Genomic DNA, 26,538 nt, shown 5'->3' on the forward strand with positions numbered 1-26,538 from the left:
CGTACCTGTAGGGACCTCCCCCCGAATCCCTCACCCAGCAGAGAGATACGGAACAACCTGGCTATGCTCGCGGCCGCCCTGAGGTCAGGTAGTGATGCCAGCGGACACCGTGTAGATAACAGACCGGCTGACCAAAAACCACACAAGAAGTGTGGAGAAAAAGAACCGTCAGACAGTGGGAAACTGTGCCCCATAGACCTAGGTGGGAGGGCGGGAAGGCCAAGTAGCCATGGACATAAACCCCGCCCCCTGGAGATAGAGGGAGGCAGAGAAGCCCTGGGAGGCGTTTCTGTCAACCCTAAAGTGGCCTTGGGACACTATGGGTCAATTCCGGGCATACCACCAACAGTAATGGGGAGCCGGACCTCCGCCGAAAGCCTGTAAGCCGCTACAGGCGGCAGAGGAAAATGCAGACCACGGAATGGAATACTAGAAAGGAAACCATAGGAGAGAACTAGTCGTTCCCACAGGCACCTTGCACCGCAGAGAGAAACCAGAGCTCCAGTTGCAGAGACATCAGCCATGTGATGTGTGACAGGTGGCATAGAAAACCATGCAGACCGCAGCTTAGCTAACCATTATGGGTCCAGAGTAGACAACGAGCCAGACCTTCGGCACCCCGCAAAACAGTGGGGTACCGAGGCTCCCGCCACAGACACATCAGCCGGTTGATGGATGCCAGGCGGCGTAGAACAGTACTGGAGACTGTCCGACGAACACCTTGCAGAGTAGTGAGGTACCGGAAAAAGCCAAACGCAGGAACAGCAGCCAGGGGAGGGGTGACAGGCGGACGTAGGGGACCATGCAGACAACCGTCTGACTAACTGATAGGGTTCAATTCCATCGGCACCACGCATAAAAGCGGAGTACCTAGCCACCCAGTGTAGATACCTCAGCTGTTGGATGTAGGACATGCGGTATAGACCAACTTGCAGACCGCTGTCTGGATCACTAGGATGGGCCTATAGGAGGTAATGGGACACCACTTCCCACAGGAGGGAGATACCTGAAGTCCAACCATAGATTCGTCAGTCATGTAATGGGTGACCGTAGGTTGGAACCATGCAGACAGCTGTCTGGCTTACTGGTATGGGTCCGTAGTAGACAGGGAGTCGGTCCTTCAGTACCGTGCACAGTAGAGAGGTACCAGGACTCCAGTGACGGGTGACAGGCAGTTGCGGGCAACCACGCAGACAACTGTCTGGCTTACTGGTAAGGGTCCATAGAAGACAACGAGCCATGCTATCGGCACCCCGCAGCGCATTGAGGTACCGGAACTCCAACCGCAGAGACATCAGCCGAGTGGTGGGCGACAGGCGGTGTAGGAAAACATGCAGACAACTATCCGGTTGACTGGTAGGTGTCCACAGTAGGCAAGTAGTCGGTCCGTCTGCCGCAGTATATCAATCGTGTGACGGTGAGAGGCGGTTGCAGGAAACCATGCGGAAAACTGTCTGGCTTACAGGTATAGGTCCATAGTAGATAAAGGCATGATCCACCGGACGCCTCACACAGCAGTGAGGTACTGGAACACCGGATGCAGATATACCTGCCGTTGATGTATGACAGGCGGTGTAGGCCACCATGCAGACAAATGTCCGGCTTAATGGTATAGGCCCATAGAAGACAACGAATGATCATCAGTACCTCACTCAGCAGTGAGGTACTGGAACTCCAGCCACAGATACATCAGCCATTCGATGTATGACATGCAGTGTAGGGAAACACACAGATCACTGTTAGGGCTACGGGAATGGGACTATAGTAGGCAATGGAACACTCCGTTGGAGACCTCCAACAGTAGTGAGGTACCGGAATTGCAGTTGCCGATACAGGAGCTGATGAATGTACAGTGGCCCCTCAAAATACAATATTAATCAGTTCCAGGACAGCCATTGTATATGAAACCATTGTAGGTTGGGACCATAACTCCATGGAAAACTGGTAATTAGTTCTAAAGGCACCAAAAAGTTATCCAAAAATAGGAAAAATAAATAGATAACTATAAAGATAAAGCAAGTTCTTACATTTAAAAGTAAGAAAGATCTGCTGGGAGCTGTAAATCACTGTCTATGTCAGTGTTTAAGCTTCAGTATACAGGCGTTTTACCAGTAAAATGCCTATTCTGATTGGTCAGGTCTTCCGGCCAGAGAGACACTTCACTGTCGAGGCCAGTGTAAGTTTAGGGATCACTGTATAAGGCATCTCGCCCCAGTTAGCGGGGTACAGAGAGTGAGCCGCGGCAGCCCCTTGCATAATAAATTCAGGTCTAATTCATGCCACCAGAAGATTCCCCTGAGGACCGTGTGCCGGATGAGGGAGTCCGCAGCACTAGTTATGTAAGGGAAAAGATCACTGGAACATGACTTCTGATTCCGAAGGGGACCTGAGTCCCTGGGAACAGCCAGCCATGGGGGTTGACTCATGAAGTGACAATAAAATCAGACTGCTATACAGGTGTTGGCCACAAGAGGGCGGCAAACACCAACAAATGGTCTGAGTGACCAAGAAAAAGTGCATATACATACATATATATATATATATATATATATATATATATATATATATATATATATACACATACACACACACATTTTTATTTTTTAAACAGTAAGGCACAGACTCATAAGCCCATAAGCGCAGGATTATCCTCCGGAAGGGTTAATAGAGGACCGCGAGCTCCCGTCGGACAACTGCTGCGGGAGCCAGAAAACATTGTCCTACACCAGCCCCCGCAACGGGGAAGGGGGGCAGGACAAGAGGACTGTCATGAGTGCGCGAGCTGTGGAGGAGGAGCTCAGATCTCCCGGCTCGCACGTTAAACAGAGAAGAAGGGCGGAGCTATCCGCCGCAATGTGCTGAGAGGCGGCCATGTGCCGCCAGGGACATAGACCCCGGCGGCGAAATCAGCAGCGCCCGCTGCATGCCGCCATCGGACATCCCACGGTGCCGACCGCAGAGAGAGGGTTTCGGGGGGAGGGAGATAATATACTCACCTCAACCGCCACATACTCACCCTAGAAGTCTTCGACCAGCTAGCCACCTGCCTTTTGCCGACATGGCGAACAGGGGCGAATGGGGGACCCGGACCCAGGGTACACCGCCAGGCGCTGGTTGTTGGTGGGGAGGGGTTAACGGGTCATTCCAATGCACCGTGCCCCTTGCTCGCATGTGGGGGGGGGGATATCAGACAGCAACATGCTCCTGTCGCCCCACGCTAGAAAAATATAAAAGGAGAGAAAAACTAAACTTTAAGCCTTAAGCTAGGAAAGTAAAGAAAAAAAGACAAGGTCTGGGGAGACCCACAGACCATGTCTGGCCTCCTAACTGACACTAGCTAAAACTGATTACCTCACTGCAGGTGGGCGGGTAAATTCTGCCAGGGAGGAGCCGACTTTTTTCCTAGTGTCAGCGCCTCCCAGTGGCAAGAGCATATACCCGTCTGTAAGGTGTCCCCAATGAGAAGCGCAAGAGAAATAAAAAAAAGTGATCAAAAAGCCAGTACGACAGCTCATGGCACAAAAAACAAACCCTAACACACATCTTTAGGTGGAAAAATAAAAAAAGTTATAGGGGTGAGAACATGGTAATGCAAAAAGTTTTTTTTTGTTTTTTTTTCAAGGTTTAAATTTTTTTTTAACCATAAAAACAAAAATTATTCAAGTTTGGTATCACTGGAATCGTACTGACTCATACTCATAGAATAAAGATGGGATGTCAGATTTACCATATTTGGAATTCCCAAAAAATTATTGCCCTACAAAATTGTGCAATTCCATATTTTTTTTCAATTTTGCCCTGCATATAATTTTTTTTGCGCTTTGTAATACATTGTATGATAAAAAAAAAAAAAAAAAAAAAAAGTGTATCACTGGAAAGTCCAACTCGTCACGCAGAAAATAAGCGTTAATTTTTAACGTAAATTTGTTTTCCTTGGAGGAGGGGAAATGAAATCTATTTTGTACCCCGACTGAATGACATCCAGAACCCAAGGATCCTGGATTTCTTGCATCCAGGTTGACAGAAACAAACTTAAACGTCCTCCGACCGGAGGGGGATTGGTAGATAGCTTCTCTACCTGAACTTCCCGAGGGGAAGGGAGAGGGGAAACGTTGGTGGACCTTAGAGGAAAGTCATAGCTCGGCCTTACGGTCTTTACCGCGGCCGCGTCCTCCACCACGCTTTTGAGTAGACTGGCGTCTCTGGGATCTGGAAGGGCCCTGGAACTTCCCCCCCCCCTTGGATCTACCCTTGCCCCGAAAGGACTGTACAGGTAGGCATTTACCTTTTTTATCCGCAAAACCCTCCATGATTCGGTCTAACTCAGACCCAAAGAGCCAATTAGGCTCAAAGGGCATCCCACAGAGGTTGAACTTTGAGGTATTATCAGCTACCCAGGGACGCAACCACAGGGGGCGCCTGCTTGCGGATGAGAGCGCCATGGACTTGGCAGCAAGTTTGAGGTGCTGTTGGGATGATTCGCATAAGAAGTCTACCCCAAGGAGTAGCGTTTTGAAGCTGTCCAGAATATCCTCCCTAGCAACATTACTTTCAATCTTAGACTGAATGCGTTGTACGCGTTCTTTGATAAAGTCCGCAACCTCACTTGAAGCGACAGCCACCGAGGCAGATGCTGAGGCCGCCGAATAGTTGCGTCTTAGAAGGGAGTCCACCTTCCTGTCAAGGGGGTCTTGGAACCCTCTTGGACAGCTTGTTAACAGCCATATCCACTTTTGGCGGTGGCATCCAGGATTCCGACTCAGCTTCTGATCAGCTGAGTCATCAGCTTGAAACATCAGCTTGAACCTTCGGGTAACAACAGCAGGCTTGTCTGGGTGCTTCCACTCGGCTTTCATCAGTTTCCTAAGTGTATCATCCACTTTGAAAACCAGAGGTCCTCTAGAGGTGGATGTAGAGGCTTCCCCTTGATCAACATCCTGATCCCTTGATCGGATGGATCTAAGCAATCTCTGCGTCTTTTCCACAGGAAAAAGAGGCGCAGAGATCACTTCCTCTACTGACTGTTCCGACTGATCGCCCACGGACATAACGGAATCCTCCACGACAGATGGAGGACCAGACTCGGTCCTAGGCCTCTTAGGGGCAAAGGAATTCTTGATCTCGTTGATAGAATTTCCCATGAATTCTTTCATCCAGATGAACATGTCCTGGACTGTAGGTTCAGCTGGATTAGCGGGTGGACGACATCCAGGACACCTGTTATATTCATAGGAATCAGGCAGTGGAGTACCACAGTCAACGCAAGTTAGATGGCGCTTCTTTGAAGCAGACTTGCGACTACCAGCATGTGTATCACTCGACGGAGGAGTGGACATAGTTCTGGAATTAAAACAATAGGTTAGAAAGACACCAGAACTGTTACCATTGCAGCGCAAAAAGCTCTTTTACAAAACCCAAGAATAGCAGGAACCACACAAGTGTAGTCAAGCTAGCAAGGCAGCAAGAGGCCAAATGAAGGCCAGTACTGCCTTAAATAGGGGAGAGGGCGGCAATTTTAAAATAAGCCCCGCCCCTCCAGGAAGTCAGAGCACCAAACAGATCGAAATCTAAAAAACGATCTGAAATAAAACATTTTTGCTCTGAGCCCCTTCCTTACCTTGGAAGGGGCAAGTAACTAATATATTAAGTAAAAATAATAGTTAAAACTAGCGCTCATTGAGCCAGAAGGCTCCGAAGCCGAACCGGAAGTCGTCAGATGACGCACTTCCGGTCCGCGGCTCCGCACACAGCAGAGGACCGGAGCGAGACAGCGGCGCTGCCGGAAAGGTAAGGGCGGATTGCCCGAGTAGCAGAGGGATCGGAGGATCCCTGAACCATAGAGGGCGGCGCTCAGCGCCGCCTGAACAAGGAAAATAAACTGTATCTACGAACCCGTACCGAAGTCCCGGGTCATAGATACAGAGTCTGAAAAAACTCAGCTGGGGCAGCGCCAAACAACGCCGCCCAGGCTGACAGAAAAGAAGGGGCAGCAAGCTGCAACCTGCTAGAAAAAAACAGACCCTTCTCCACATAAAAGAGGGGGAAGGGAAAACTCCATGCAGGCTCTGCTAAAAAAACCAGAGCCTGCACCGTCCTGCTGTCCTGCACAGGACAGAAAAAAAGCAATGTGGCCTAAGGGAGGAGGCCTTATATGGGGGTCTAATTAAGTCTTTAATTACTTGGGCGGAATTAAAAATTCCACCGTCCTGCCAGCTTCACAGGGGCAGAACACCCCACTTGTGCTGCTGGTTAGGACGTAAGGGAAGCCCTAATTTTCTGCACTGAGCTTGATTGACAGCTGCAAAGAGACACACTGAAAGCTGCACAGACTGAAAGCTACACAGTGCCTAACTGAAAGCTGTACAGAGCCTCACTAAAGCATGCATAGAACCTGAGGTCTTCTATTCATCACAGAACTGCAACCATGTGAGGGTGGAAGTGGTCCCCGAGCAGGATTCAGTGATGTCATGCCTGCTGGGAAACGCCCACTTTCTCCTGCTGGGAGATGCGAGGAAGAAAGGCAAGATACACAGCTTTATAAAGCTCTGGAATTTTTTTAAGGGTGGGAGGAGTAGTTAGGGAACATAGCCTGAGTTAGTTTAGAAAAGTTTATTTGATAACAGGTACTTTTTAAGTACACATCCATCTGACTGATTTGCTAAATTGTGTGTGATCAGGGCTACCCAAGTTATTTAATGACAGTAAAATCTCTTTTTGGGTACTCCACATGTCCTCTCTAAGTTAGTCAAAAGAAAATATAGAAAATATGAATATAATAAAAAGAGCACTTGATACTAATGTGTCCGTGTCCAGGCACAGTATACCAAACAACTGTGTTAGAAATAATTGCATAAGTTTGGACACTTTTGCAGCAAATAAAAAAAAATAGTCACTGATCTGAGCTGGGCACGATGGTAGAAGCTTGAGAGAGTCCTCTATTTCACCTTCCAGGGTGCGTTGTGTTTGCACATATTGTATATTGTATTGTCCAAGTTTTAAACTTCCCCCCCGGGAAACCTACAGCTGAATATGAACACTCCTTCAGAAAATCTACACACCTTGTTCATTTGTCTGTAGTACTTCTTGTACTCTGGAGGGTTATCTGGTATCTGCCATAGAAAGAGAGAAAATTATCAAATAACAAAGAAATTATTTTCTTGACTCACCAATTTATAAAAATATTGGTATATCTGCCCTTTTATTAAATTAAACCACTTGCTTGAATCTGTATGAATTTTTAAGCATGAATCACAGTTTAAGAGTATGAACAAAATTTATTTAAAATAGCCTGCATGTGATGTGTAAAACAATGTTCTGCAACCTGTGGTGATCCAGTATGCCAAGTATGGCTGACATCTGGAGTATTACAGGACTCACTGATATAAACCTTCTGGCCAACTTAAGAATATAATGTTATAATAGATCACACCATTTTTTGAGTTTTAACTTGCTTTTCCAGATGAAATCTTAAAGGGGTACTCCGCCCCTAGACATCTTATCCCCTATCCAAAGGATAGGGGATAAAATGTTTGATCGTGGGGGTCCCGCCGCTGGGGACCCCTGCAATCTTCCTGCTGCACCTGGTGTTCGTTGTGGGGTTGTGTCCGCGACGTCACGAGCTGGGCGTGACCAGGACATCACGAGCGTCCGCCCCGCATTGCGTCATCCGGCATGTAGCGAAGTTCACTCTGTGCACCGGATGTCTGGGGTGCCGTGGCCGAGATCGCGGGGGTGCCCTGCGATCAGAAATCTTATCCTCTATCCTTGCATTGGACATATCAAAGCTTTCCTCAGCATTCTGTTAAATGCACCTGTGTAATACGAAGAAATCCATGTGCCTTCTCCAAAGATTTTTGAAACTGTTTTTTCTTGTGTGCTCCAGCCTACATGCAAACAGCAAAGAAGAAATGAAAAACTATAAATACACCACATAATACTAAAATACTCCCCCCCCCCCCAAAAAAAAAAAAAATGATATAATTCATATTTCAGTTTAATGTTTCCTACTTGTACCATAGTTCGCATACTTTACCTCTAAATATGCCTGTATTGCAAAGGCCGTATCCCAGAGCTGAGAGCCGTTTGTGCCCTGAGAAAAATAAGCACACGGCAAAATGGTGAATACAGACGGTGTATTATACATAAGTTATAAAACAAAACACACAACATGGTACCTCCACATGGAACTCTACTAATTTGAGAAGCATAAAATAGCAGAAGAATATACACAGAAATCATAGTATCCTACTCGCATCAGCTTTGTTCACACATAGTATCTGGTAGTACTATAATGTTCCAAAGTTGTACAGTGTATGTGAAATAACCACAACATCTCTCTCAGATCTATACTCAGAGACCACATTATAACATCACAACAGACCCATAGATTTCAGGGTTTATTTTTCGGACTGCCATTGGACAGTGTTTGTTTATTGGCATGCCAGTTTCTGTACAGTGTTAACTAAGTAAAATCATAGAAACAGAGCCAAATTTACCTGCATTTTCATCCCATCCAATCCCAGCCTGCAAGAAAACAATTGTGTAAGAAAAACAGGTTCGCACATTGTTAAAGGGGGTCTACTGGGATATTCTTTTTAATTGATGGCCTACCCTCGGGATACAGAAAGTCTCCTGTTTCTTTACATACATAATGTTGAGGAGCATCAGGGGTAGGTTCCAGAGAGGAATGGCCCTTCTAAGGATGCCTACTATAGGATATAACAGGTAGGGGGCTGTACATCCATAAGACCCTCCCCTTCCCCTAGACCCCATACCCTTCCTTTTAACCACTTCTTACCTGTAGGGATTGACCATATACCATTTTTCCTGGTGTGTTTCACATCTGTCTCTCAGTGACATGAGTTATCACTCTTCTGTTTTGTATCCTTTTTAAACCATTTTTTTCAGCCCCCACTTCTATTATTAAATATTGCGGCTCTTTATCTGATGGTAATTTACAATTTAGTGGCCTTTAGGTTGATCATTCTTTTAAATATGTAGCTTATAAAAGTTAAGTTATAGTGTTTTTCAGTGTAGGGTGATCATTGGTAGTACCCTATAAATCTTATATCCTATAATAAGTAAACTATTTTAGAAAATGTAAACTGCATTCCTACAGTGGATGGACATCACTACTTACCAAAGGTAATCAGGGATGCAATCTACGTGTTCACGGAATGAAGAAGATTCTGGTCCATCTACATGCCAACGGACCAGCATATTAATCACCTTAGAGATCTGCAGAACATAGAGGTTTGTTTCAGCACCACACTTCCCATTACATATCAATTTTCACATAAACATATTTGTAAATCACTTCATTTACCAAAAATATCCTTACTGCCTGAAAAATCTGTCTTTAGTAATCGCTAGATCAGGACAGAACACAGGAAGTGGGGGCAGGGTTTAGCATGTGCTATGTGCAGGAGAGAGGATGACAGTTTGAGAAGCCTGGGCTGTATACCTGCAAGCAAAGCCAGTCTGCCTGCTGAAAATGATCCACATTGAACTTGAAATGTAAATCAGGGCTTACACATATCACTGAAAAATCACAACATATGGAAATATGGCAATAACGGAGTATCACTGAATCACAGTATCATGGTAGCTAAAACATAACTTTTAATCAATATCACTAAAATATACAAATATCAAAGTCCAAAATAGTAAATGCATAAATAGCATCGGACTGAAAGCTCAGGGGGCACAGCAAGATAAGATTGGTCAGAAAATGTACCTTACCTAATTGACCCTATATCGACCATAAAAAACCTACTGACCAAACGGTGGAGCACTCACCCTAAAAAGGGCAACCCCTGTCCGGAACCTGCCCCTATGAGGCCCTAAATCTAGCTGCTGATAGAGAGAGTAAGAGGGGTATGTCGACCTCAAGGGAGGAGAGGGAAAGAAAAGACAATGAACCCCTTCCTCCACATGCCAGAGCACAATGACACTCTGCCTGTCATTTTTCTTACTTGAGTACTGTACTTAGTAAGGCCAGGGTTACACTGCACATTTTTTGTAGTGCTACTGACTGAGTGACAGCGTCAGGCCACAAGATTGTATATAGGTATTGCTTTTGGACTGCTTTTGGACTGCAGTTGTTGCTCGATAGTTAAAATCAAAATTTTAAATAAAATTTTTTTGAATTTTAAATTTGATTTAAGATATTTAAAATCAAGTTTGTAGCACAACCAAAAGTATCAGTGTACCCCTGGCCTAAATATTCAAGCCCAGCACAGTGCCAGCCTGTACAGTGGACTTTCAACAGTACATTTCATAGCATAGCAGCAAGAAGTATGTGCTGTGCTGTGATTGGTCAGAGAAGTAAGGGAGGAAGTGCCTGGGTGTGTACTACTTGGCAAACAGTGCACCTGTTGTCTGGCCCCTGAAATTTATAGAATGAGAAACAGATGTGAAGCTTAGAGGGAGAACTAATGGGCTAAATAACAGCATAGGAGCACTATAATCACATTGACATCACTGTTAAGGGTTAATGGAATAAAATAATGGAGGTTTTTAAAAACTTTTGAAATGACTGGCACACTTTTAACATGACACCTACTGGACCAATGCTGATACACTTCGTAAACCGGTCATCTGCTGTTACATGATCATACAATTCATGCACTGCACGTCGGCGGAGGGCGGGAATGTGGTATGTCTCATATATATTCAACAGGACTGTAAACAAAAGTGCAAAGATATCAAGAAAGTTGCAGAAGGTATATCTTGAATAAAAATCTAATATTTCTGCTACTTTCCCAGATTCTCTGAATATTTTTTGCATAACACCTGAGAATCATGGGTACTGCAAACTTCATGTATAAAAGTATTTAGAAATAATCATAGGTAAACAGAAAATATTTATATCTGCTAATATTGCATTTTATATCAGGTTGGCCTATATACCTTCATAACAACATTCCTGGGTTCACAGATAGTAGTTAGTCAGTATTTGGCCAATATTTGGTCAGTATTTTTAGCCAAAACTAGGAGTGAAACTGACACAGAATGAAACTATGATGAAGAAGGTTTGCACCAATTTCTGTGTTTTGGACCCACTCCTGGTTTTGGTTTACCAATCCTTACCAAAGAACTGTGTGAACCCTGCCTAAAACTGCAAATGCCACATTAATAATCAGTGCCTCTTACCATAAGCAAAGTTAAGTAGCATACTGTGTGGTGTGTACATGTCACAAGCAGCAACATTGTTCCTCTGCGCAGGCCAATTGATACTGCTATATTCCTGCACGTACAGCTCCTACATTAGAAGCAAACACTAAGTATTTACAAATACCAAAATATGATAAGTAAAACAAAATATAATAATTATTATAAAAAGGAAATTCATATTCTGTTCCTTACTTGTCTTAAGCTGCGGATCAAATCATCCTCATGAGCACTTAAGCGAGTAGCATAGCAGTAACTCATGGGCAGGTAAACCTGTCTACAATGACACCAAATGGTGCTAGGGTGAGCAGGAAACCACTCAGGAAGAAGCCTAAAAGAGAACACAGAGTCAGGGAGCAAAAGTAAATCTGCAGCATAAAATGAACAGCAGATTATCAAGTATGTTTGAACAGATCCTTATAGAAAATTCATAAATTCTGTGGCTGCCCTGGAAACAATTTGACAACAGATATCCCATCCAATCAAAACTAATAGCTTCTAATGGAAGGCTTCAGTGAATCATAAACAAAAAGTTCATGGGGGGGATCCACGGACAATTAAAAAGGTTTACCCAGCATTTTGTAGATCTAAAAAAAAAAAAAATTATGGTGCTGGGGCAGAGGAAAAGAAGGAAATAAAATCCATACTGACCTAGCCTTGATTCTCTGCAGCTCCTGTTCACCTCTCTCCGGTCTCCCTCTTTTCTCTTCTACCTGCTTTGAGACAAGCACTTGGAGCAGGACTTGCCAGCTTAACCATGAACACTGCTGTGAGCAGTAAGTGGCTGAGCTGGCATCACTCTATGGGGAAAATTCATCAAGACCTGCACTGAGGAAAAGTTGACCTGTTTCCTACAGCAACCAAGCAAATTGCTTCTTTTATTTTTCAGAGGTCTTTTAAAAAATGAATAAAACAATCTGATTGGTTGCTATGGGCAACTGGTCAACTTTTCCTCTGCATTAGTTTTGATGAATCTCCCACCATGTGCTCGTCACGGAAACAGAAAGAAGAGAGAAGATGGGGGGAACTGACTGAGATAAACGGGAGCTGCAGGGCACCAGGGCTAGGTAAGTATGAATTATTTTTAATTTCAGACATATCTTAAATTATGATCTGTGGAGGTCTGCGGGCCAAAACAAAGATGCAGAAGCTAGTGCTTTTTCATTTCTGATCAGCTTGCTTTGGCTTTTCTCACTGAAATAAGTGAGTGGTGCACACATTTTTTTAAACAGGTCTATGAGAAAGGAAGGGGCTTAGTGCTTAGCTGAGCATTTCTGACTCCCCCCTTATTTTTATCAGTCACTGGGGACCTTAGCGCCTAAACCACTACCAATCAAAGCTTATAACGTCACAATGACATGTCCAATTTAAAAATAATAATAAGTATCCTCTATTGTGGGGTATTTTTGTTGAAAATAACTTTATTAGGCTGCATTCTCATTACAGTTGCAGCCTATGGTTGCCAGATACGGCTGGGGGAGGGGAAAACAGGGTGTCCCATACTCCAGCCGAACCGGCGTCGAAATCCACAGACTTTAATGAGCCGACTGGAGTCAAACAGTGACTCCGGTCGGCTCATTTTTGCCCCGTATCCGGTTTTCTGACCGGACCTAAAACCGTAGTATACTACGGTTTTAGGTCCGGTAAGAAAACTGGATACGGGGCAAAAATGAGCCAACCGGAGTCACTGTTTGACTCCGATCGCCTCATTAAAGTAAATGGATTTCGGCGCCGGTCCGGCTGCGGTACGGGAGTGCCCGGTTTTCCCCTCCCCCAGCCGGATCTGGCAAACGTAGGCTGCAAAAGTAATGTGAATGCAGCCTTATTAGAAATAAGTCCTGATAAACAATGTACTGTGACACGGCAGATGCTAGGAAGGTCTAAAAAAATAAATAAAAGAAAGGCAAAGAAGGCAAAAGAAAAAATTCTTACCACATCTCTGGGAACAGAGTGTTCATTCCCTCCCAACTGTACACATTGAGCACAGCTAACCAGAACTTCCCCCAAGAAGGAATACCAATGGCACCCCCTGCAACAAAAGTTAGATTAATCAGAATAAGAGATAAGGAACAAAAAAAATTTAAGCTGTAGGTTCAAGTAAACAATTTACCTTTACTATGAAGATTGTTACGGGCCCGGGTCATATCTGGGTCATCCTGGGACACGCCAAGAAGGCGCAAGGAGGCATAACTGAGAGCAGTGCCAAACACGGTACTCTTATCTTCAATATGCCTAAAGTTTAAGATAGCTGCTTACCACAGAGAAACACTACAAGTTTTTAACATAATAATAAATCATCAAGTTTTTAACATAATAATAAAGTAAATGTAGATTTATTATGTCAGAAAATAGTTTTAAAAAAACTTCAGTAAATTCAATATCTACATTTAGGGTACGTTCACACGTACAGGATCCTGTGCAGATTTGATGCGCAGGATTTGTAACTGCCGATTAGAAGCGGTGCTCAGTCTTATAGTTTACATTGAAATCTGAAGCAGAAAATCCTGTGCATCAAATCTGCGTACGTGTGAATGTACCCTTAAAGGAACTCTTCATAGGAATGCCTACAACTGGAAAGTCAAAGGAAATATACATTAAACTCTTAAAGTGGGTCTGTTAGCAGAAAAATAGGAGTGTAAATAAACATATAAATAAGCACATAAGCTAGATACAGCTTATCAGGATTCCAGACATACCTTATTTTTTATTTATTTTTTATCTCCACAGTCCTTTCTAATGCCAAGATATAAGCCTTTTTGTTATTATGCAAATGAGGCTAAAAAGCCCAGAGGGCATTCCCCAGCACGGCAAGAGCCCAGGTAAGTCCAGCCCTTCTCCTCTTTATTACCGCTCACTGGCCCGCTTGCATCCACCTCCCTGGTCTGACTGACAGCCCTCAGGAAAAAAAAAGGACATGGGCTGGACTTACCTGGATTCTTGCCATGCTGAGGAATGCCCCCTGAGCTTTTGAATTTCATTTACATAATAACAAAGAGAAGAGGCTTATATCCCGCTGCTGGAATGGACTATACAGATAAAAAAAAGGTACACTGATAACTAGTCCTATCTAGCTATTTGCTTACTTACACCCCTGTTTACCTGCTTTAAAGGGGTATTCCAGGAAAAAACTTAATTTTTTATATCAACTGGCTCCAGAAAGTTTAACAGATTTGTAAATTACTTCTATTAAAAAAATCTTAATCCTTCCAACAATTATCAGCTACTAAGGTTGAGTTGTTCTTTTCTGTCTGACAACAGTGCTCTCTTCTGACATCTCTGCTTGTCTCGGGAACTGAATAGAGTAGAAGAAGTTTGCTATGGGAATTTGCTTCTACTCTGGACAGTTCCCGAGACAGGTGTCATCAGAGAGCACTTAGACAGAAAAGAACAACTCAACCTCAGCAGCTCAAGTACTGAAAGGATTAAGATTTTTAAATAGAAGTAATTTACAAATCTGTTTAACTTTCTGGAGCCAGTTTTTTCCTGGATAACCCCTTTAAGCAAATGAACCTTGACTTGTGCTATATTAATTAGTCTGCCTAGACATGCCTTTTTGGTAAGTAAAGCCTTAAAAGGATCCCCTACTTAAAAGGTGTACTCCACTGGAAAACATTTTTTTTTTAAATCAACTGGTGCCAGAAAGTTGAACAGATTTGTAAATGACTTCTATTAAAAAAATATTAATCCTTCTAGTACTTCTCAGCTGCTATATAATCCACAGGAAGTTCTTTTCTTTTTGCATTTCCTTTCTGTCTGACCACCGTGCTCTCTGCTGACACCTCTGTCCATATCAGGGACTGTCCAGAGCAGGAGAGGTTTGCTATGGGGATTTGCTTCTACTCTGGACAGTTCCTAAAATGGACAGAGGTGTCAGCAGAGAGCACTGTGGTCAGACAGAAAGGAAATTCAAAAAGAAAAGAACTTCCTGTGGAGCATATAACAGCTTATAAGTACTGGAAGGATTAAGATTTTTAAATAGAAGTAATTTACAAATCTGTTTAACTTTTTGGCACCAGCTGATTTTCCATTGGAGTACCCCTTTAAAGGGCACCTCCATAGAACAGGCACACAGTTTATATGTGGGTATTAAGAAACCTTGAAACAAATAAGCTGGTCAAATACTTACAGGCCCCATCCTCCATCAGGAAGCTGTACAGATCGTAGGTAGCGTATCATCTCCTTTTTGGTGGTGTCAGGAAGGGGAGTCTGAGTCACGTGGCATACAATCAGAAGACCTTGAGAAAGTGACACAGATTTACAGAAAGTATTTCACATGAACATCAGATCATAGCAGTCATGTAGAAAAGTCGAAAAGCCTTACCTGGCATTAAAAACAGAGGACCACCATAATCGCCAGGCCAATGACCATCTTCTGCTTGTAAAGCAGAATAAAATGTTACTCCATTCTCAGCACCATCTTGGGCAGTTTGCGCCTTTGTTAAGTCCTTTATAAAGTCACTCTGCATAGAAGAACAAAATAGATGTAACTATTCTCCCTATCATTAACCCCTTAAGGACGCAGCCCATTTGGGCCTTAAGGATGCAGCCAATTTTATTTTTACGTTTTCGTTTTTTCCTCCTCGCCTTAAAAAAAAAATCATAACTCTTTTATATTTTCATCCACAGACTAGTATGAGGAATTGTTTTTTGTGCGACCAGTTGTCCGTTGTAATGCCATCACTCACTTTACCATAAAATGTATGGCGCAACAAAAAAAAATACTATTTGTGTGGGGAAATTAAAAAGAAAACTGCAATTTTGCCAATTTTGGAAGGTTTTGTTTTCACTCCGTACAATTTATGGTAAAAATGACGTGTGTTCTTTATTCTTTGGGTCAATACGATTAAAATGATACCCATGATAACATACTTTTCTATTACTGTTGCGCTTAAAAAAAAAAAAAAAAATCACAAACTTTTTAACCAAATTAGTACATTTAAGATCCCCCTATTTTGAAGACCTATAACTTTTTCATTTTTCCTTATAAGCGGCGGTATGAGGGCTCATTTTTTGCGCCATGATCTGTACTTTTTATTGATACCATATTTGCTTACATAAAACTTTAAATGCATTTTTTATTAATTTTTTTGGAATAAAATGTTATAAAAAAAAAAACAGCAGCTATTTTGGACTTTTAAGTTTTTATTGGGGGAGGGGTTTTTTCACATTTTTTTACTTTTATTTTTATACTTAAGGGACTATTTATAGCAATCATTCGATTGCTAATCCTGTTCAGTGCTATGTATAGGACATAGCACTGATCAGGGTTATCGGTCATCTTCTGCTCTGGTCTGCGGGAAGGCAGATCACGGCATCTGAAGGGTTAATGGCGGACATCCGCAGGATCGCGGGTGTCCGCCATTACCAGCGGGTCCCTGGCTGCAATCAACAGCCGGGACCTGCCACGCATGATGTGGGCATCGCTCCGATGCCCGCGGTTATGCTCAGGACGTAAATGTACATCCTGGTGCGTTAAGTACCACGTCACCAGGACGTACATTTACATCCTTCGTCGTTAAGGGGTTAACAGATTATATTATATTAGATAAATCATCTAAATGAATAGCCACACAATATTCACAAATGACTGAGAGTACCGGTCACCAAATAAAAATGTTTATATAGTGTTCCTTGTGTAATTAGCAGACACTTTCCCATTCACTTGTTTTTAAAATTATCACCATAAATATGTTTAAAATGTAACAGAAAAAAACGGCTACTGGGTGACTCTGTTCTGTACCCTGACCCAATACATTGAGTTTGGTCTCTTCCCGGCCTGGCAGGAGACCAAACTCAGGAAGTGTTTCTCTGCATTGAGCTTAAAGGGGTACTCTGGCGCTAAACATCTTATCCCTGGGGTGCAGGGGACAGAGTATCAGGACGTCATGGCTCGAGGGGCGGAGCCGTGACTTCACAATACTCTGTTCCCTGCACCACCCGTCATCTGCCAGAGAGCGATCCTCGCTCTGTGCAGCTGAAAACGGGGGTGCTGCAGGAGAGATTGCGGGGGTCCCCAGCGGTGGGATCCCCGCGATCTAACATCTTATCACCTATCCTTTTGATAGGGAATAAGATGTCTAGCGCCGGAGTACCCCTTTAATTGACAGCTGCACAGAGCCTCATTGAAAGCATGCTTGATAATAATTCCCACGAGGAAACTTATGTTAAGTCTTTCTGTTTATTAGCATACAATAAATTAGATATTATATTTAGTACTGTATCTTAGTATCAAAAATAGTTGTTTTGTGGTTAGAACTGGGCGGGGTTTACTCTTATTTTATATATCTGGAGATTAGATGCCCATTTAATATCATTTGATGTTAGGTTCTCTGTTCAGAGTAATACCAATATGATATCTGAACTAATCGACTTCTGTGAAAGTTTAATGTTACTAACTAAACTTATTGATGTGTGATTGAATTCATATCTGACATTGCATCATTCATTTATATTGTACATGAATATATATTATATTAGGGATCGACCGATATCGTTTTTTTAGGGCCAATACCGATAATCGATGGAGGTTAGGGCCGATAGCCGATAACTTATACCGATATTCCGGTATAAGTTATCGGCAATTTTTTTATTTATTTATTTATTTTTTATTCAAAAGGTTTTTATTGAACAAATATGGGAGAACAAACAACATCCACCGCAAGTAGGGTGGTAATAAATCTCCAACTACAACACTCGCAGAGTTGACAATCACTGGTGAGATCGTATAACAATGGTAATGAGAGAAATCTTACACAGTCTACTGCATTAGTATAGCTGAGGAACTATCAGGAGAAATTACACAGCGGGGTGAAAAAAGACAGGATTCAATCCCATAAACCAGCAAATGACTATGGAGAAACCCATTAAGAACGAAAACAAACAAAAAAAACAAAAATCCGGGGGTTAATCTGAAACAGGAGGTACACACAGAAGGTAAGGGTAAAACGAGGAGGGAAGGAGAAAAAAAAGGGGGGATGCAAGAGAGGAGGCAGAGAAGGGAGAACAGTGTAGAGAGTAGGGGGGGGGAGGGGAAATAAAAAATAAAAAACAGAAGGTGTAACAAGAAAGAGGAGTCGAGCAGCAGGGAGTAGAGAGGTAGGTCGGTTCGTCAAGGAGCACCCAGCACTCCAGCTTCACTCATGGATAGGGATGAGGGGGATAGCCTGAAACTCAGGGGAGGACAGAAAGGCCGCCCAAGGCGACCATCTCCGCACAAAACGATCCGGTGAATGCACCAGATCCACGTTACATTCCTCCAGCCCGTAGATAGTCTGAACCTCCTGAACCCAGTCAGCTAGCGACGGGGGCTGTACTGATTTCCATCTGCGGGGGACCACCCTCCTAGCAGCTGAGAGTAAGATTCCAACCAGGCCCTTCTTTAGGGACTTCACCTGGCCCGGCAGCATGGATAGCAGGGCAGCCTGAGGGGACCTCGGAACATCAAAGCCCACAATCCTGGAGACTGCGTCTAGGACTCCTGACCAAAAGGGCGTAATAAGAGGGCAATCGTACCAGATATGTACCATGGTCCCAGAGGCAGAGCCACACCTCGAACACGTATCAGGGACTGACGGGTAGCATCGGTGAAGCAAAGTCGGCACACGGTACCACCTCGACAGAATTTTGAAATTTGTTTCCTGAATTTTAACAGACACGGAGGATTTATGGCACAAGGTACATGCCTTTTCCCAGTCCTGAGGGGCAAAAGTGCGGCACAACTCCCGGGACCATCCCTCCCTACGGGCCGGTGCCCGAGCGTCATCACTCGACTGCAGAAGGGCATAGAGCACCGAAATAAGATGACCTGGAGAGAGGTCAGCTATACACAAGGATTCAAAGGGAAGAGGAAGCCTGTGGAGGTCTAAGGAGAGCCTCCAGGTTGTGTAGAAGTGTGTCAGTTGGGTGTACTGCCAACGCATGGAGGGGGTTAGGGATTTCCCCTGTAGGACCTCCGCTAGAGACTTCAGGGACCCAGAGTGAAGGACATGGACAAACTGGAAGACGGTCCCACGCGGCCTTGTCAGGAAAGAGCTAGAGAGTCTCCCCGGGGGGGGAAGTCAGGGTTGCCACATATCGGTGTCAAAGGGCCATTGGGGCGTAGGAGGCCCGCCCCACCCAAGTAACGGAGGCACACCCGGAGCACTGACCGCGCCACTAGCGGGAGACCCGTCAAGTGAGCAGCAGACCAATAGGAAGTTATCGGCAATTTATCCCCCCTCGACACCGCTGCAGATAAGGTAATTGCAAGGTAATTGCCGATACGGATAATCCCCAAAACCATGATTATCGGCCGATAATATCGGCCATACCGATAATCGGTCGATCCCTAATATATATATATATATATATATATATATATATATATATATATATATTCATTCATATTTCATGGTGTGTTTATATACCGTACTCTTTTATGTTAATCAATTATAACAAATAAACCTGCATTTTTTTTTTATAATAACTTAATTATATTTTATTATATTGCAAAAGTTACTTCTACCACTACTTCATACAACTCATATCTGGGTCAATAGTCCGGCCCAGATATGGTGAATGGCATTGTTTGAATATTTTTGGCAATTCATTCCACGGTCATAATAAATATATATATATATATATATATATATATATATATATATATATATATATATATATATATATATATATATATATATATTTTGTTTACCATAATTAATAATTCACAATTGAGTTATGATATTGAGTTATGTTATAAGATTATATATCTGCTGAAAAAATGGAGGTCTTAGGATAATGATTTCTCCTACATAATAGGCCCTAGTGTCAAAGATATTCCCTGACAATTATATACAAGTTTTTTCCATTATGTTTTTTCTATATTGCACTAATGTCATTATTTGTATATTTTTTGACATTTGTACTTTGGGGATTTCTTTGTACACACCAGGGGTTAACCTCCCTTTTCCAGGTGATCCTCCTCTATATATGGGAACCTCTATTACAGTGGTCTTCAACCTGCGGACCTCCAGATGTTGCAAAACTACAACTCCCAGCATGCCCGGACAGCCGTTGGCTGTCCGGACATGCTGGGAGTTGTAGTTTTGCAACATCTGGAGGTCCGCAGGTTGAAAACCACTGCTCTATTAGATGTTAGTTAGTATGACTAAAGGTTGTTATTTCCATGTCTATGTGCCCTGTTGTGCCTGTTTATTACAATAAATCTAAAGCTTTTAAATGAGGGGCTGCGCTGGACAACAATTCCTTTTTACAAGTTTGCATGGTGGCTTCCTACACTAGTCCGTGCCACATCTAGGCATTTGCGGGGTGAGCTGATTGGATTTCTAACTAGTCTTTATAAGAAACTTCCATTGCAGAAATTCAGCTTTTTATAGATTCTGCAAAAATACAGAACATGTCTTTAGGTTTTGTGGAATTTCGTGGCGGAATCCCATTAAAGTCAATGGGGCTTAGAATTTCACTAAAATTACATGAAACTGCAAAAATTCGGCAGCAAGCTTTGCAGAACAGAATTTGAGCCTTAGGCTTATATCCCAGAATCAGTTTAAATAACCGGACAAAAAATGCTGCATGAATTGTCTGTTTAAAAGTGAAGCAAAATAAAAGTCAATCAAATCAGGCTTCGTTGGTGTCCGTCATACAGCTGGCTCAGCTTTGGTGCTGGACAGAATCTGTAGCAGGGGAATTGAACGCAGCCTTAGGGTACGTTCACACGTGCAGATCCCCAGCGCGTATTAAGCTGCGGATCTGCTGCTGAAGGACCGATGTATGCTGCCTTTACAGGTGCCTGCTTGGAGCGGCAATACGCCGATGCAAGCAGACACACTGAAGCGATGTGCGAGTCGCTGCACATGCGCGTGTACTCGCACACATCGCGGCCGCTCCCTCTGCTCTATGATCTAGGCCGAGAGCTGCCGCGATGTGCAAGTATAATGCGCATTTGCATGGCAACTTGCACATTGCAGTGTGTCTGCTCGTAGTGGTGCATTGCTCTCCGAGCAGGCACCTGTAAAGGCAGCATACAGCGGTCCTTCAGCGGCGGATCTGCAGCGTAATACGCGCTGGGGATCTGCTCGTGTGAGCGCACCCTTAGATGCAGATGTGAACCCAGCCTTAGAGATATCAACAGATGCAGGGGTTAGACAACTCAGTTAGTCAACTCAGACAGCAGATGTGGGGTAGAAGATCTAAGAAGGACAGCTCACACATGCTGGAAAGAGAGAGGAGAGCATATTCAAGGCAGTCTGCAGGGAAGAATGATATAAGCTGTATACTGGTATAGAGAGAGAAGTGTAAAAAAAAATAAAAAAAGTTTAATAAAATTGAATACACCCCTCCCCAATAAAAAAAAATTGCCCTCTTTTCCCATAAAAAAAAAGCAAAAATAGGTAAAAAATAAAAAGAAATCATCATGTGAATAAATGGCCAATCTATTAAAATATTATGTTAATGATCCCATATGGTAAACGTAACAAAAAAAAAAAATACCATAGTCCAAAAATATAGATTTTTTTTTATCACATCATATATCAGAAAAACATTTATAAGGCGATAAAAAAGAAAGACATCAAAACATTGGTAGACAAAAAAAAAAAAAACTACTACAGATCACGGCACAAAACAATGAGCCCTCATACATTTCTGTATACTGGAAAATATAGGAATAGGACAATTTTAAATATACCGATTTTGTTCAATAAAGTTTGTCTTATTAAAGTAGTACAATAATAGCAAAACTATATATAAAAAAAAAAAAAGAATAAATAGGACATATAGGGGGGGATTTAGCACAACCTGTCCAGTGGAAAAGTTGCTGAGTTGCCCTTAGCAACCAATCAGATCGCTTCTTTCATTTTTGAAAAGGCCTCTGAATAATGAAAGAAGTGATCTGATTGGTTGCTATGCGCAACTCAGCAACTTTTCCTCTGGACAGGTTTTGATAAATCCCCCCATAATGTTTATCATAAAGTGCACTGTGTAGAAAGAAAACCCCATAAGTTGCAATATTGCGGTTTTCTTTTCACTTTTCCCCCACAAATATTACATTTTTTTGGTTTTGCCCTACATTTTATGGTAAATTGAAAGGTGCTATTACAAAGTACAATTGGTCACGAAAAAAAAAACAAGCCCCCATGTGGGTCTGTAGGGGAAAAATAAAAAAGTTATGGCTCTTAGAAAGGGAAGAGGTAAAAGCAAAAACGGAGTGTCCTCAAGAGGTTAAAAAAAATAAATATAAATATATATTAGGGCTTGGCGGTATGACCAAATCTGCATATCACGGTATTTTTGTAACTTTCGGCGGTTCCACAGTATTTCCTCCCCCCCCCCAATTAATTATCAGCCCAGCGCTGCGCTATTCTGCCCCCCCCCCCCCCCCCAACAAAAATTAATTATCAGCCCAGCGCTGCCCCCATCGGGGTAAATACTAACATGTCACCCGCTACCCTCCTCGTTCTGTTTGTTGCCGCCGCCGGCACAGACACAAAGAAAACAAAATAAACTCACACATGTTCCGACGTCGGCCTTACGCTCGGGACGGGAACGTCGGACAGCCGTCAGCCTATCACCGGCCGCAGCGATGTTCCGCCTCGGCCACTGATAGGCTGAGCCCACTGTCATGTAAGAAGCTCTGGGCGGCTTCTTACATGACAGTGGTCTCAGCCTATCAGCGGCCGAGGCGGAACATCGCTGCGGCCGGTGATAGGCTGACGGCTGTCCAACGTTCCATTCACTAGGAAGCAGATGAGGCTGGTACCGGACCAACGGGAGGTGAGTTAAAGTTTATTTTGGAGCTCGGGCATAGGGATACCACACAATATAGAGCAGTGGTCTTCAACCTGCCAACCTCCAGATGTTGCAAAACAACAACTCCCAGCATGCTGAGAGTTGTAGTTTTGCAACATCTGGAGGTCGGCAGGTTGAAGACCACTGGTATAGAGTGTCAGCGCCGGAGGCCGCAACAAGCAGGATGAGGAAGGCAGCGCATGCGGGTGACATATCAGTATTTACCCCGATGGGGGGCAGAACAGCGCTCGCGGGTGACTTGTGATTAGTTCCCCAATGTGGGGACAACGCAGCGCTGAGCTCATTCATTCATTCATTCATTCCCGAGGGGGAGGGGCCCAACCGGTATTGCGGTATGGGTTAAAATTCATATCGCGCAGCACAAAAATGTCGGTATTCGGTATTAACCGGTATACCGCCCAGCCCTAATATATATATATAAATATATATATATATATATATATATATATATATATATATATATATATTATACTATTTATGCAATTTTCTTCTATGTTTGTTAAAATAACTTCAAGCTTGGCATTCTTCATGATGTCCATACTCAATCAGTACAGGATGCAGTGCAATGTTATATCTTAGGTACCGTATCCAACCCCAGAGAGTGCGCCTCCAGGGCAGTTTGTGGACGATCTTCTCCCTCCACATAGTGCCAGGTTTGTCTACCCTCCGTGCAAGTGAGGCGCCAACGTGTTAGGTCAGTTGCTGGATCAGTCTTGTAGGGTCCCCCCCTTCTGCGTAGGCACCTGGAAAGAAAATGCTAAACTATGTATTATTATGCATTATTCCAAGACTATGAAGACTAATAACAATTCCCTTATATGTAGCTCCTATAGAATACTGTAGTTTGATACTAGATTAGGAAAAAGGTAAGTAAAAGGTAGTAGTGTACCCAGGGCTGTATTTGCCATTAGGCACCTATGGGCCTGTGCCTAGGGCAGCAAAGTTAAAGGGGTACTCCTATGGAAAACCTCTACTGTCCATTTTAGGAACTGTCCAGAGCAGGAAAAAAAATCCCCATAGCAAACATAGGCTGCTCTGGACAGTTCCTAAAATGGACAGCAGAGGTCAGCAGAGAGCACTGTGGTCATGACATCAGAGGAAATGCATTTCTTTTTTGGATTTCTCTTTAGTATACAGCCCCTAAAATGTACTGGAAGGATTAAGATTTTTTTTTAATAGAAGTGATTTACAAATCTGTTTGACTTTCTGGCACCAGTTCATTTACAAAAAAAAAAAAAAAAAAAGTTTTCCACGGGAGTACCCCTTTAACCTCTTAAGGACCAAGGGCGTACAGGTACGCCCTTGGTCCTGCTCTCCTGATATAACGCGGGGTTACACAGTAACCCCACGTCATATCGTGGCGGGCCCGGCGTCATAGTGAAGCCGGGACCCGCCTCTAATAGCGCGCAGCGCCGATCGCGGCGCCGCGCGCTATTAACCCTTTAGCCGCGCGCTCAGAGTGAAACAGAAAGTGGCCGGCTAGCTCAGTCGGGCTGTTCGGGATAGCCGCGGCTAATCGCGGCATCCCGAACAGCTGACAGGACAGCGGGAGGGCCCCTACCTGCCTCCTCGCTGTCCGATCGCCGAATGACTGCTCAGTGCCTGAGATCCAGGCTTGAGCAGTCATGCGGCAGAATCATTGATCACTGGTTTCTTATGAGAAACCAGTGATCAGCATAGAAGATCAGTGTGTGCAGTGTTATAGGTCCCTATGGGACCTATAACACTGCAAAAAAAAAAAGTGAATAAAGATCATTTAACTCCTCCCCTATTAAAAGTTTGAATCACCCCCCTTTTCCAATAAAAAAAAAACAGTGTAAATAAAAATAAATATATATGTGGTATCACCGCGTGCCGAAATGTCCGAATTATAAAAATATATCATTAATTAAACCGATCGGTCAATGGCGTGCGCGCAAAAAAATTCCAAAGTCCAAAATAGTGCATTTTTGGTCACTTTTTATATAATTTAAAAATGAATAAAAAGCGATCAATAAGTCCTATCAATGCAAAAATGGTACTGTTAAAAACTTCAGATCACGGCGCAAAAAAATGAGCCCTCATACCGCCCCATACACGGAAAAAAAAAAAGTTATAGGGGTCAGAAGATGACAATTTTAAACGTATTAATTTTCTTGCATGTAGTTATGATTTTTTCCAGAAGTCCGACAAAATCAAACCTATATAAGTAGGGTATCATTTTAACCGTATGGACCTACAGAATAAAGATAAGGTGTCATTTTCACCGAAAAATGTACTGCGTAAAAACGGAAGCCCCCAAAAATTACAAAACTGCGTTTTTTTTTCAATTTAGTCGCACAATGATTTTTTTCCGTTTCACCGTAGATTTTTGGGCAAAATGACTGACGTCATTACAAAGTGGAATTGGTGGCGCAAAAAATAAGCCATCATATGGATTTTTAGGTGCAAAATTGAAAGAGTTATGATTTTTTAAAGGCAAGGAGCAAAAAACGAAAATGCAAAAACGGAAAAACCCCTGGTCCTTAAGGGGTTAAGGGGCAGCGCTTAAAAAGTAAATAAATAAATGTTATGCATTCGGTTGGATCCACATGGGTCTGATGCTTGTGGACTCACCCTAATGGGGTGTTCTGAGTGCCAGGGGCAGCATGAGCTCTAAATGTGTCTAAGCTCATCCTGTACTTTAATATAATAGCGTGTCTCCCAACCAGGGTGCCTCCAGCTGTTTCAAAACTACAACTCCCAGCATGCCCGGACAGCCTTTGGCTGTCCGGGCATGCTGGGAGTTGTAGTTTTGTAAAAGCTGGAAGCACCCTGGTTGGGAAACACTGCAATATAGACAAGTAGACAGTAAAGCACCTGAAATATCGTCATGTTACTGCATATATGGCTAAATAATACATGCTTTTATTTCAGTCTATGTTGCTTCCATATTGCCCTATACACGTTGATTATAGTTACATACAGCCGCAGAATACTTACGTTCCCCCGCTCATCTCTGTGCTCTCTGCCCCTGGTTACTATCTACCGCTCCATCCCTTAAAACTAAAGGGGTAATGCATCAACACGCAGTGGGTTATGGGACTTGTAGTTCTTACGCATTCTCTTTGCCTAGCCGGAATTACAGTTGAGGACAACATTTCCCAGACTGCAGCGCGCCGCCCGATCCCACATCACTGTATCCTGACATGGGCAGAGGCAGCAGGAGCCAATCGCAGCGCCGATCGCATAAAACAAGGAGGCGCGGCCACGGGCTGTCAGCCAATGAATGGAGACTATCGGAGACGCGCGCTGTCAGTGAGTCCCTGCAGGTGCTCGTGAAGCTTGTCAGGAGACGCTGGGGAGGTGTGTGTGTGGTCAGAGTAGATCGCCCCCCTCTGGCATAAGTGCACATTACATTCTGGAACACGTAAATGTTACTATTTCTCACAAGAAGTGCAGGCTTGTGGATTGCTATGATAAAGCTCTAGTTTTCTGTATTTTTTTATGCTTTTTTTTTTTTATCAGCATAAGCCCAAAGTTGAGGCAACATCTTGGAGATTGAGGTTCAGTTGACCCCTATATTAAAATACAATGTAGCAA

General features: G+C 43.3%; 1 protein-coding gene across 1 annotated transcript in view; it reads right to left on the bottom strand.

Moving 5' to 3' along the window:
• Window positions 1–26,139, bottom strand: part of LSS (lanosterol synthase) — a 38,175-nt gene extending 12,036 nt beyond the window's left edge. The window contains exons 1-14 of the mRNA XM_056534541.1: window positions 25,939–26,139; window positions 23,561–23,720; window positions 15,494–15,632; window positions 15,299–15,407; window positions 13,283–13,404; window positions 13,105–13,201; window positions 11,368–11,503; window positions 11,155–11,263; window positions 10,565–10,683; window positions 9,140–9,237; window positions 8,496–8,523; window positions 8,033–8,089; window positions 7,812–7,883; window positions 7,059–7,109 (exon numbers count right to left, since the gene is read on the bottom strand). Of these exons, the coding sequence (XP_056390516.1) occupies window positions 7,059–7,109; window positions 7,812–7,883; window positions 8,033–8,089; window positions 8,496–8,523; window positions 9,140–9,237; window positions 10,565–10,683; window positions 11,155–11,263; window positions 11,368–11,503; window positions 13,105–13,201; window positions 13,283–13,404; window positions 15,299–15,407; window positions 15,494–15,632; window positions 23,561–23,720; window positions 25,939–25,952 (1,311 nt within the window). The 5' untranslated portion in view covers window positions 25,953–26,139. The remainder of the gene's footprint in view (window positions 1–7,058; window positions 7,110–7,811; window positions 7,884–8,032; window positions 8,090–8,495; window positions 8,524–9,139; window positions 9,238–10,564; window positions 10,684–11,154; window positions 11,264–11,367; window positions 11,504–13,104; window positions 13,202–13,282; window positions 13,405–15,298; window positions 15,408–15,493; window positions 15,633–23,560; window positions 23,721–25,938) is intronic.
• Window positions 26,140–26,538: the final 399 nt, after the last annotated feature.

This window comes from Hyla sarda, chromosome 8 (assembly GCF_029499605.1).
Source record: "Hyla sarda isolate aHylSar1 chromosome 8, aHylSar1.hap1, whole genome shotgun sequence".
Classification (NCBI taxonomy): domain Eukaryota; kingdom Metazoa; phylum Chordata; class Amphibia; order Anura; family Hylidae; genus Hyla; species Hyla sarda.